Source organism: Argopecten irradians, chromosome 2 (assembly GCF_041381155.1).
Source record: "Argopecten irradians isolate NY chromosome 2, Ai_NY, whole genome shotgun sequence".
Classification (NCBI taxonomy): domain Eukaryota; kingdom Metazoa; phylum Mollusca; class Bivalvia; order Pectinida; family Pectinidae; genus Argopecten; species Argopecten irradians.
The window spans coordinates 46,165,022-46,177,544 of NC_091135.1; the positions used below are offsets into that span (position 1 = coordinate 46,165,022).

General features: G+C 34.0%; 2 protein-coding genes across 5 annotated transcripts in view; one reads left to right on the plus strand and one right to left on the minus strand.

The window, feature by feature from the left end:
• The first annotated feature begins 1,061 nt into the window (after nucleotides 1–1,061).
• Nucleotides 1,062–10,023, plus strand: LOC138315680 (cytochrome P450 10-like). The gene is made up of 10 exons (XM_069256876.1): nucleotides 1,062–1,189; nucleotides 2,449–2,684; nucleotides 3,006–3,231; nucleotides 4,372–4,550; nucleotides 4,721–4,919; nucleotides 5,032–5,191; nucleotides 5,711–5,877; nucleotides 6,125–6,206; nucleotides 6,753–6,959; nucleotides 8,631–10,023. Exons 1-10 carry the CDS (start codon nucleotides 1,122–1,124, stop codon nucleotides 8,742–8,744), a joined length of 1,638 nt encoding a protein of 545 aa, XP_069112977.1. The 5' UTR covers nucleotides 1,062–1,121; the 3' UTR covers nucleotides 8,745–10,023.
• Nucleotides 10,024–11,427: 1,404 nt separating this feature from the next.
• LOC138315682 (probable cytochrome P450 49a1) overlaps nucleotides 11,428–12,523 on the minus strand; it is a 42,594-nt gene continuing 41,498 nt past the window's right edge. For all 4 annotated transcript variants that reach the window (XM_069256885.1, XM_069256884.1, XM_069256882.1 and 1 more), the window contains exon 11: nucleotides 11,428–12,207. In XM_069256885.1, the coding sequence (XP_069112986.1) occupies nucleotides 12,085–12,207 (123 nt within the window). In that variant the 3' untranslated portion in view covers nucleotides 11,428–12,084. The remainder of the gene's footprint in view (nucleotides 12,208–12,523) is intronic.

A 12,523-nucleotide genomic window follows, 5' to 3' on the forward strand; every position in this document is an offset into this window, starting at 1 on the left:
TATTTGGTGGCCGCATAGGTAGGGTTATAGTCATCAATATATTAATAATCAAAATATTGTCGAGATATTTTATCAAATCATTTTTTATTTACTGCCATTTAATGTAGCGTAAAATATTCTATACCACTTTACACTGATTATAATATACACATGTTATACACTTCTTTACTCTATACTAATAAATCAAGTTTACTTTAACATTGGATAGGAAGCTATTTAGATTCCAAATGGATAATTCAAATGCACATGTAGTATGGTAAATCTAAAAAAATATAACCATTCAAGTATCCAGATTTTCATCTAATAAAAACAGTAAATACTGTAAAATGTATTACAGATTTTTGTAGATTGCATCATCGATTTGTCGGGCACCTTTTAATAGAGATGCAACAGAAGCGGAAGTCATATTAACATGACCATTATTGATAATCCCACATTTATAGATAGTGAATACTAATTTCACAATACATATTTAATCGCACAATCACGATTAGTCTATCATCTCGCCCCGGACATCCTTCTAGTCATCGTAGTATCGTGGTTATAACATATTCAGTCATTTCATTCATGCTAGTAAGTTGTTCATATATGGGCGTGATTCACATATATGTATACCAAACGAAACACCCACTGGCAACTATAGGCTACGTGTAGTTATATGCATAGACATAAAGTGACACTGCACGAGCTGTGTTTAACTGGCTATTAAAACGAGAAACCTTAGATATGTGAAATATATATATACTTGCTACTTAATAATGATACATAATAATGTAGTTATAAACATTTTCAGCGACTTTAAGCTTCTAAAATTACTGAAAATATTAAAGAATATTATGAGATGTGATAAATTATAAACGCTTTTAAAACATATTCATTTGTTTTAAATTAATTTTATCACAAAGAATATACATAATTAGAATACCAAAAGTCAAGACATACATAAACTCCTATAATAACCTCCGTATTCTATTCGTTACGCTTTGTGTGGTTGGTCTAGCGTAACTTCTTTAGTTCGTGTCACAGTTTATACGCTGTGCGCTTATTTCTACCGTCGAATCACAATTCGAGTTCCCACACGTCAGAACACCATCATATATATACCATGATTGAGAATTTATATGACCATTCTCTACACTACCTGTGCACTGCCACAGATTATCGTCATGTACCGGTGTCGATCGTCAAGGTAGGTACCTCGCACAGTAATTAAAGGCGTCAAATACAAAAAAACGACAAGAAGTTAAACATTTTTATACCATTCTGTGCTTTCTGCATTGCCGCTGCAACCAAACAATTAACGTTTGGTATTATTTAGTTTGTTTTAAATTATTTAGTTTGTTTTAAATAAGGAAACTTAACCAAAGGTTTTAAACATTCATATTTTTTCTTATTAATCTTAACTTTAACAACTTACATAGTAAATATAATAAATATTAGGACTGTTTATCTATCAAATAATTCTGCACCGTTTTAACATTTTTATTTTATGTATTTACGCAAAATGATAGTGACGTTTAAATATATTAAAACGCGTGTGCAATGAGTTATATAATCAGATACCAACAATAGTTACATGAGTGTCAGAGACGATGTAGACCATTTTATCGACTCCTTTTAACCTATTGGTGTTGCACAGTTCTAAACAATACGTATTTAACAAAGTGTGATTTTTCAATAAAACTACTGTTATTTATCGTCTTATTACATGCAAAACTGTTCTCGTGTATGACTATCAATTAGGTTCCGCTGAAGTAGATAATAGTGCCATAATACGGGTTTTTTTTCGTCCGATTATGTCTGTTCAGTGCCTTAATATGAGCATTCCATTACAACCTGGTTTGGTTCACATTATAAATACATCACATGTGAGAGGATTTTTTTTTTTTTTTTGGTTACGTGCTTATTTACTGGGCATACTCTTCCGGGGCTAAAAGTCTATTTATCCAAAAGAACGCATTCAGCTTAGTTTAGGAATATGATTGGACATAATAGTGTGAATTGAATATATTTACACAATTGAATAACCTGAATTAAAATGGTTCAATAAAGAGAATACAATGCATGAAAAGACCAATATAATGATACAGTTTTAAGCAATATTTAATAAATACTTTGTAATAAAAAAATCGACAACTTTACATTCACCTTGGAAAGTCTGAGCCATTTTGCAAAGTACTTCATCGTAGGCTTTTAATACATTTTTGGGTGTTTTTTTTACCTACCAACGATGTTACCAAATATGTAACTGGTATTTGGATTTTTACCACACCAACAAAACATTCTGTAACATTCTTCTCAATGGTACTGATGCTGGAATCACATTCTTGATCCATTCGAGGACAGGATTTTTTACCAAATCTTGGCTGAAGAAATTATCTGACTTGAACTGGACGGATTTGGTACCGTAAATATGAAATTATTTCGTTTCTCCTTCTGTCTTTACAGTGAAATATTCTATATTCAGCAAACATTGACAACCTTCTCACGGTACCGAACAACGTCTGCTGTACATCCTAATATAAGTAAATGTCCATTTCGTTACCCTGCTGCTGCAATGCAGGGTGAACAAGCTACTTCGTCGTTTGAGAAAGGGACTCTGAAGTCGTTTGAAGAGATGCCTGGTCCACATGGAATATATAATGTCCCATATTTAGGAACTGCGTTACAAATGTATCCATTCAGTAAGTATTGAGAGTCAACCATTTGATAACAAATTGAGAGTCAACCATTTGATAACATTGAGAGTCAACCATTTGATATCATATTGAGAGTCAACCATTTGATAACATATTGGATTAGACAGATCGGAAAATTAATCTTTTACCAATGACCTGCATTTATGTTTGAAATGATATATAAGAGTACCAAATCGTCTTTGTGTAGTAAGTGAAGTTTTAATAATTATTATTTGGAAGCTCAATGTTTGATGACTTAAAATATATTGCTAACAATATATCATGCCAATATTTGGTATAAACTAAAAAGGTAATATTTATTTGCAGCCCAGTACCACCCAACACGCTTCGACGAATTAGTCAGAGAATGGCGTAAACAACTTGGCTCAATTTACAGAGTTCGTCTGCCACGGGATTGGAATGTGTTTGTGAATGATCCAAAGGACGTTGAGAAAACGTTCAGGTCGGACAATAGGTATCCATTCCGTCGGACATTACCATTGTTCGACACCTATAACAGCATCAGGAATCGAGAACCTACAATAGGGGAACGGTAAGTCGTATGTTAATTTGTAAATTAGGCTCATATTCCGATACACAGCTAGGGTCGTTTCAGCACGCCCTCTCTTGCGTTCGATTTTCTCATGTGCAGTTTCTTTAAGAGTTTGTGGTTTATTTAGGCTCTGCAAATAAGGTGTACAAGCTGCCCTTCTTGCATAAAAAGCGTCTTTACTATTAAGGATATGATCGTTGTCTTCTTCCTAACGTCTGCCTTGACACCGCCTCATTTGGCCTGTGAGGTAGGCTCTGAGCTTCTCCCCTGGACAAAACACCACAGTTTATAAGAGTGGTACTTTCTGCTTCTGCTTAGCGTTCAACATTACGGGTGTATGGCGACTGGTTCGCCCCAGTTGTCAGTATAATGTAACCGGGTCGTGGCTTGTTGATTGGTGCCTCCGGCGGCATGCTTCAGTGATATAGCACTATAAAAAGGCAAGTGATACACTATGCAAGAAGACACAACACCAATATACCACAGTCACCCAAAACACCCACCTCGCACTTCACACACGCAAGGCACCACATACACTAGAATCGTCTTTAAATGACCATGGCTGTAAAAAGGGCGTTAATATATATAATGAAATTGTGGTATATTTGTGTTTTGTTTCTTATAACTTCTCTATGAATTAGCTCACTGAAGCTTAGACACACATCAAAACACACAACACCCGTGTACATTATACTGACAACGAATAAACTAGTCGTCCCACTATTTGTATTACTTAAATTATATGTCTAGGTTTAAACATGATACCACATCTATCTAATGTAGCAGCGCTGAGAAGCGTGTCTTGTATTGATGTAATAAGTCAGTTTAATAAAGACACAATATACGGTTTATTTTGTTGCAATGAAACATTAGTTTGATATGTATAATAAAACAATCGCTTCCAAAAAAAATAAAAAAAAATTTCGACTTTTAACTTATATCCAATTTGAGATCAGGTGCCCTTATTTATAACATATTAATTTCATTTGAATAGTAAGAATATTATATTTGATGCAAAGTGGATCTTTTTAAAGTGCTATATCACTGAAGCAGGCCGCCGAACAAGCAGTAAACCCCAACCGGTCACAATTGATATTAAATAGTACAGTTGATATTAACCGGTACGGACTTGATTTTCAGTAATGGCGAAAATTGGTGGGAAATGAGGAGTCCAGCACAAAAGGGTATCTGTCAGCATCAAACACTGTCTAAGCTGATACCAAAGTTAAGTGGAGTAGCGGATGATTTAGTGAGCAACTGTAGGGTATCGGGCCAACTTAAAAATCTACCATATCCTTTCTTCGAATACGCATCCGAAGGTAAGATTAATCAGTAGGAATTTTAGATGTCTCCTAACTACATTTAAAATGGTCTTGTTCTTGTTTTTCTTTATAATTATCTTCATTTCAATGATAATCCTAATTTATTTCTTGATTCTTAACAAAATTTAACCCATGGTTTTCAGCCGATTAAATTATTTATCTTTTAGGAGCAGGACTCTTGTGCTTCAACACAAGACTTGGTATTATAGCAGCTTCCGGGTCACCGTCTAGTCGAGAGTTCATGGAATTCGTTGATAATTACTTCGATTACTTTGGAAAGCAACTTTTGGCCCCAATTCATTGGTTCAAGTGGTTCAGAACTCCGGGTTATCTCAAATTCGAAAAGGCGTCTGATTTTCTAGTCAGGTGAGTATACTATAATTGCTGTGTTTTCGTTATGAAACATTTATCACATTCCTTTATAGGCTTTTTCATAAAACATTGTAATCGTTATTAACAATGTGGTTTGTTATCAAAGTATTACAGATAAGCATACGAAAATGGCAGAGAAAACTCTAAAGACTACATATGATCCTGATGAGTTCAATCTTCTTCACTTTCTGTTAACATCTCCGAATATGACTCCAGAAAAAATATCATCACTACTCGTCGACTTTTTCCGGGGAGGGATTGATTCCGTAAGTATGTTTTTACTCGTCGACTTTTTCCGGGGAGGGATTGATTCCGTAAGTATGTTTTTACTCGTCGACTTTTTCCGGAGAGGGATTGATTCCGTAAGTATGTTTTTACTCGTCGACTTTTTCCGGGGAGGGATTGATTCCGTAAGTATGTTTTTACTCGTCGACTTTTTCCGGGGAGGGATTGATTCCGTAAGTATGTTTTTTAACTCTAACTCTTCACTCTTCATAAAGTAAAATCAAAATAAAAGGCTGCTTACTTACATTCGCTTTATTTGTTATTTCAATGGTATTTATGTTTCGTGGCAGACCGTTTTTGATGATAGCGGTAATAAATCCAATTACTTGGAGGTCAGTAATTTTATAGTGTTCAGCGTCTTCTGTGTCGCCCTCACATATAATGTCTGAAATTACTTCAAAGATGTTAAACCTCATTGGTGATACCAGAAAAATTAATCAAACATTTGCCGATATACCATGGCCATAATTCATGATACTATAATTTCATTTACTTTTAAGACGGCGAATGCAATAACGTTCCTGCTCTATCACCTGGCTAAATATCCGGATATACAAGAAAAACTTTATCATGAGTTAGCTCCCCGAATTCCGGCAGAGGGTCCTATAAGTCCAAATGGTTTCAAGGATACGCCTTATCTTAAAGCTTGCCTAAAAGAATCCTTCCGGTAATATGTCCTCTTTCATAAAAAACATCTCTATCTTGAATATAATGACAATTAAAACTTAAAACTTGTTTTGTTTCCTTTGGGTTAAATGATATCGTGAGTCATATATCTTCGTCAATTATCACACATTCTTTTCACGAAATGAAGTTATAAATGGTGAAGTCGTCATAATAAGTGAAAAATAAATTTATATATTTATTTATACCTAAAATTATATTGTTGGTTTGTATTTCTGTTTGTTTAACAGATTTGTTTATCCTGTTATCTTGGGTACTCAACGAGTATTGGATGATGATGTAGTTCTCTCTAACTACGAGGTTCCTGCCGGGGTACGTATAACACGAACTATATAGAACTATAAATCTTTCACTTAGGCTGTGAAATAGGTAGCGATATAGAAACCGGATTGTAAATAAATGTTTGTACGGCAGGTAGGGCATTAGAATTACACCTGTTGCTCATATTGCATACGATTCAATTGAAAATTTGAAAATCTTGTCTTTTCTCTTCTGCAATACTTACTTTCTTCTTCATACCGTCTCACTTTTGGTCTTCAGTTGAGCGTTCTCTGAATACATGTGGCGTTATGTAAAATGTTTCATTTGTGACAGGTCTAAAAAAGTAATGTATTTGTAAAAACAGAAATAAAATTCTAAAACTAATCTGTCAAGCGGGTTTGCAGTCGATACATTTTAAGAGCATACGGATTGTTTTTAAAGTCTCTCTTGACTTCAATGTACCATCGTTTTACAGTTCACGTATGTAGCGTTATGTAAATGTTTATAGAAGTGATGTGTATGCAGAATCACTGGTATTAAAGATATGAGCTTGCTTATTGTGAAAAAACTGACAGGATTGTTTTCTATTGCTTTCAGACTACAATAAATTTGTGCATTTCTACTATTTGCAAAGACGAACAATATTTTCCAAGTCCCGAAAAATTCTTGCCTGAGCGATGGCTCCGAGGTAATTCCGAAAGAGAGAAAAGACATCCCTTTGGATTCTTGCCTTTTGGATATGGAACCAGAAATTGTGTAGGCCAGCGATTCGCTGAGCAGGAGATATACATCAGTGTATCTAAAGTAAGTAAATATATTCACAAGCTTTCATACTATAAATTATTTTCTGTTCTACAGATACTGTGTTGGAAATTGATTTAATTATACCTCAAGGTCACAATCCTTGATTCTCCAGGGTTTACTAGCACTGTCTTTATATTCACCTATGGACTATGCCATAGTGCAATTGGGGCATTTCAGAACATACTGAACGATTACAGACCTCAAATACTTCCGTTGAAGATCACATAAAGCGCCGTCCAAGTTCGAATCCATGTATGGTACCGTTATTCGATTCATTTGATGTAAATAAAAGTACTCGAATTACATGGTCTAGGTGTGGGTGGATAGTAGCCCTTGGGACAGTGATAGTAACCACTGTATTATCGACGATAGACCACCTTACTTACTATTGCCAACAAAAGAATGATTCTAAAATCGTTTTGTGTCGTGTCATTCATAAATGTACAGCGTAGGCAAAGGTGAGATGACTCGTTAGTACGTCGTATAATAAAAGTACGTAGACAGGATGGAAACTTTTCACTATTCTCGCGATAGAAAGATAGTTAGTGAGTCCTATTCAGGCAGATATCGACCTTTACATGATCTTGAGGTATACTAACTATAATAACAATAGCCGCTTCGACAGTGTTCTAACAAAAGCTAGCTACATAATATATAGGTGTCTTATTATAGAATTTGTCGTGCGTAGGGGAACAACCGCTGTATATATATATAAATACAGGTATACCTCATTCTTGCATTTTCTCCAGTGATATTAATATATTGAGTGACATATTCTAGTATAGTTAATATATAACTGTAGTCATTGATGAAACAGTCGTTTCTTCAGAACTTCGATTGGAACATTTTTTTAGACATTTGTGTTCAATTTTCAATTAAAAAATAATTAATTTCACGAAAACAAAACATTGGTGCTCCCTTTTCAATTGGACCAGTATACTCTTACTTTTATCGATAAAAGGGTGATTCTTGAAGTCATTCATTAATTAATTAACATCAATTACTATTCGAATATTAGAGATATCTCAAGAAATATGAGTCGTTGCTAATGGTTAATTCAAGTTTTGTTAGAACTCTTTTATTTCTTGAATCTATATTGTAAATCCTAGGTCATTTAAGAACGGCTTATTCTGAAAGAACATTTTACAGTGTGAATATCGGTTTTTAAGATAACTGTTTTCTTCAATCCTCTTTTCGTACCCCCTGCAATAAGGATAGAGATGTTGGATTCAGGTTGTCCGTCTGTCTGTAGATACAAAATTGTCCGGTGAACAGATTTTGATAAAATTTATTACACAGAACTCTGACATAAAGGGGAGTTGATTAAATTATATACGGTTCTTCAATGTCCTCTATTTATGGAGTTATTGTTAAATTTGCGCAGCAGGGGGTAAAAGTAAAATCCAATATCTTGCAACATGATCCTGTAATCTACACTTTCTTTGAATGTTGATTGTGTCATTGTACACTTTTGTCAAATATTAAATAAAAAAGAGGATTGAAGAAAATAGGTATAGATCATTAATTCCCTAAAAAATGTAAAAACACATTAAAAAATGAACTTTTGTTTAGTAAAAATTACTTACATCACCTTTACTTTGTAATATACCGAATAAAATATAATGTCTGGTATAAATGATATTTTAAAATCGATACATTGTTTTTTTTCAGATTGTGACTAATTTTAGGATTACTCTGCCAAAGGGCCTTAATGATGTTCCGTTTGTCTACTCAACGTTCGCAACACCTAAGGAGAGATTCACATTGAATTTGAACCCGAGATGAACGATAGATCTAACAAATATGCTTTATGTAAATCTTCTCAAAGGAGAGATCCTACTCGGCGACTTCAGGTAGTACATAAAACATACATACAACTGCGTGTTCTGCGAGAAGGCCACTCCGAGGTGTTCTATGGTTTCGGTGTCCAAATGTATACGTAACGGTAGTGGTCTCTTCTTCAGTTCTTTGGTTTATAACGCTATGTTCGTTCCAATGCGCAAAGGGTATTTTGTGTAACTTAAGTATGTAACTATAGTATTAACTTAAGTATGTAACTAGTATGTAACTATAGGTACTATAGTGTTTCGTATCTCAACCACGCACACCGTGGTAAGTAGGTCACAGCTGTAGAATTCTCAGTCATGGTATTAAATGTTCCGGGATGTGAAAATGTGACACTTTATTCCAGATAAAACACTTTTGTTTATATACCAACCATCGTGTAATGAGATGCGAGATTGTTTCACGTATATTTGTACATCACATGCGTAGTTATATTTACGTGTAGGGGTATAACTGTAGTGTCCACAAGAATATCCAGCATCACGTCCATAGAGACGGGTCAAAGCAACATGATATCAAGTAGCAAAGTAGCAGTAGTGAGATTTCAACAATATACATTGGGTAAATTAACTTCCATCTTGTGTTAGGTTTCATATGGCAAGAGTTGACGTTGACAAACATCCAACGGTGAAGGTATCTAAATGAACTTGATGATTTAGATGATCGAATTTTTGCAAGAGAAAAAAAATAAAATGAAATCTTCTTTAAAAAGAAGACAACTCTGGGATTTTTTCAATTTTTAATTCGCCACATATTTTCTATTTCACAGTTTTAACGCTTTTCTTTTTCAATTTCATTTCAATCGATCAAAATACAAAAGTAATGTAGACTAGACGATGGGCTACGTTTATCTGTATAGTTTTTGCGTTATGATAACACGAATGCGTCGTTCAAAATTTATTTTAGTTTAGATTAAGTTTTAATATCTATTTATTTGTGATATTATTGTAACATTTCAGTAATATTATTGTGTATGGCCAGAACTATGTTTACATTTACATTGTATATTTATATTATATATAGCTGTTTTGAGTAGTGTTTACAGCATCTCGCGGGCGAGACACATGTGAAATGTTAAAGTATAAAGATGTATTACCAGAGAGAATATATATATATATTAATGTATTGTTGACCATTAACATTGTTGCACATCAAACATTTCTTGTATTTTTTTTGCTATGAAATAAATGTGCATTTCTCGCAAGTACTTGTTGATTTAATTTCTTAAGAACTGAAATCGTAACCGAAATCACATCCCGTGATGTAACTAGAATAAAGAAAGTAACAATGCTGTTGTTATTTATGTTGGAACCCATGTCTAAATTTCGCTTACAAGTAGAACGTACGGCACATTTCAGAAGCAATCATAAAGCTGTTTCCGATTTGTGATCCCAACATTTAAGGATACATGGATCTAAAATATCCTTTCGGACAATACTTCTTCAATCGCCACTCAGGGGTTATGCTAATTTTCAAGGTCGTTCAAATATAGTACTGGAAGTTTCATTGTGGTATTTCACGTGGCTAATTTTACCTGCGGATATTTTCACTACGTCGGTTTACAACCTTTTCGCGGTGTCAAGATTTTCGCGCTGTATGTCTGTAGATTAATTATACGTATGTCAAAATTTAGAACTTGTTGATAAATTCGCGCGTTGATATATTGGCGAAGAATGAATGATATTCCACGCCGCGAATAATCCCACTTTTATAGTATGCTCTATCTGGCCATGCAAACGGCATACAGTTGAGGCAGTTTTGATTTAATCAGTCGATTATAATGGAACACCTTTGCAACCAAAATCATGGATACATAGAATACCTTCGAAATATGATTTTTCTGTAAATACGACTGGTTCGCCCATTGTCAGTATATTGTGACCGGATGAAGTGTGTTGCTTGGTGTCTCTTTGGTAGCATGCTTTAGTAATATAGCACTCTAAAAGAGTAACAGTTCCATTATACAAGAAGACACATGTCGTTGGCCCCTGTAGTTTTGTAAATGAACTTAAATCATAGCGCATTCTTGAGAAATTTGCCTAAATTTGATTGCGCCAAAATAAGCCCATTTCACGACATTGGAATTGTGAAGGATCACCACAAACAATGACGAGAAGTGTTGTTCTGCTTGACATGTTTCTTGGAAAAGTGTTTGAAAAACGAGAATGCCACAGCCATTCGTCTCATTCAGGTGGCTTGATGTTCCGTTTTCAAATCGTTTTGTTCATAGTTATGTATCATATAATAGCAACTGTAAATCGAGTTTTAAGAATTCATCCCAATGTTTGGCAGAAGCATGTTAATAAATAGAACATGAGAAATACCCCACGGAGGAACCCCCATGATCGAGCAGTTTGCCCCCACTACTCCTCATTTCTAAAACTAATTAGAAACATTTTGCCTGGGCGATTGCATTTCTGAAAATTCATAGTATTTAAAGTATCTCCTGAAAATTAATAGTATTTAAAAATATCTCCATTAAATGCAAGGTTCGTAGGATTTCTGACGTTTTTGTTTTCATAATTAGAGCGTATTCTATACCAAAATCCACATACTGATTTGAGCTTAATACTCGTACTAGAAAATATCAACAACAAAAAAAGAAGTAAAAACAACAACACACCTATTTATTGTATGTTTTATTTATTGTTCCAGTATCTTAAAAACATGTGGATCGATCTCAGTTGCAATAACTAAAACATTTTATGAGAAACATAATGATTTTGTATATACCGTATATAAAAGCATTATCCTTCATCAGTATTTGATGACAAAGCCAATACGATATACCAAACTGTAAAACATTAAATGACTTTCAGGCGTTCACATTTATCACATCATTTACTACAATACACTGCTCTAAGTGTCTAGTTCTGGTGTCATAAAACCCTATAAGCACATTTTTAAATGACTAGTACAATTGTAACTTTAGCATTAAATATCATAACCACCACTTTGGAATTACTTATTCTATAGTTAATGACATATGATTACTTTAAAGACACTAGTTCTAATGTTGCTGTAGACATTATACACACCACTTTGAAGTGATTTTGCCAAGAAGCACCAGTTTTGAAATGATTAGTCCTATTTTTGCTGTAGAATTAAACATCATATGCACCACTTATAAATGACTAGTTCAAACTTAACATTATATATACCAATCTTAAGACACTAAGTCACTGTAAAATTAAGCATCATATAAAGCACTTTTAAGAGACAACTATATGTACTATTTGTATTTGCACTGTTGAAATAATGAAAACTCACAGACACCAAATCAGGTCTTATTGCGACATTCGAGATCAAGGGTGAGTTTACCTGATGGTGTGGCGAAAACCCGATACTCCCATGTTAACTTTGTAACATCTCTTGGCAGGGATACAGCGAAATTCTGGATCAACTGTAATTAAAGTTAAGTGTGAGTTTTATACAAGAATACCATTTTTATGTTGCTAAGGTTTGCAGTTAATCAAGGAAAAAACATACCTTACGAAATGTAATCGTAAACGTGATTTAACGCGAGTTAAAAATGACTTCATAATCAAATACATCTTCACAGTTTAATACAATTTTAACATACAAATGTATAAGAATTCATTCCATAGACTTAAATCATTTCTTGTCTTTAGCGGGCTCGATTTTGTAATATTGCCTAGTAAGTCACTATACTTAAAGGCACTCGAAAAAGGAATATTGATTGGTCACGCTATAAATGT

Coding starts and splice junctions, on each gene's coding strand:
- LOC138315680 (XM_069256876.1), top strand. CDS start 1,122: ATGACCATTCTCTACACTACCTGTGCACTGCCACAGATTATCGTCATG. Junction 4,551..4,720: donor CTTCGAATACGCATCCGAAG/GTAAGATTAATC, acceptor TTTATCTTTTAG/GAGCAGGACTCTTGTGCTTC. Junction 6,960..8,630: donor TATACATCAGTGTATCTAAA/GTAAGTAAATAT, acceptor GTTTTTTTTCAG/ATTGTGACTAATTTTAGGAT.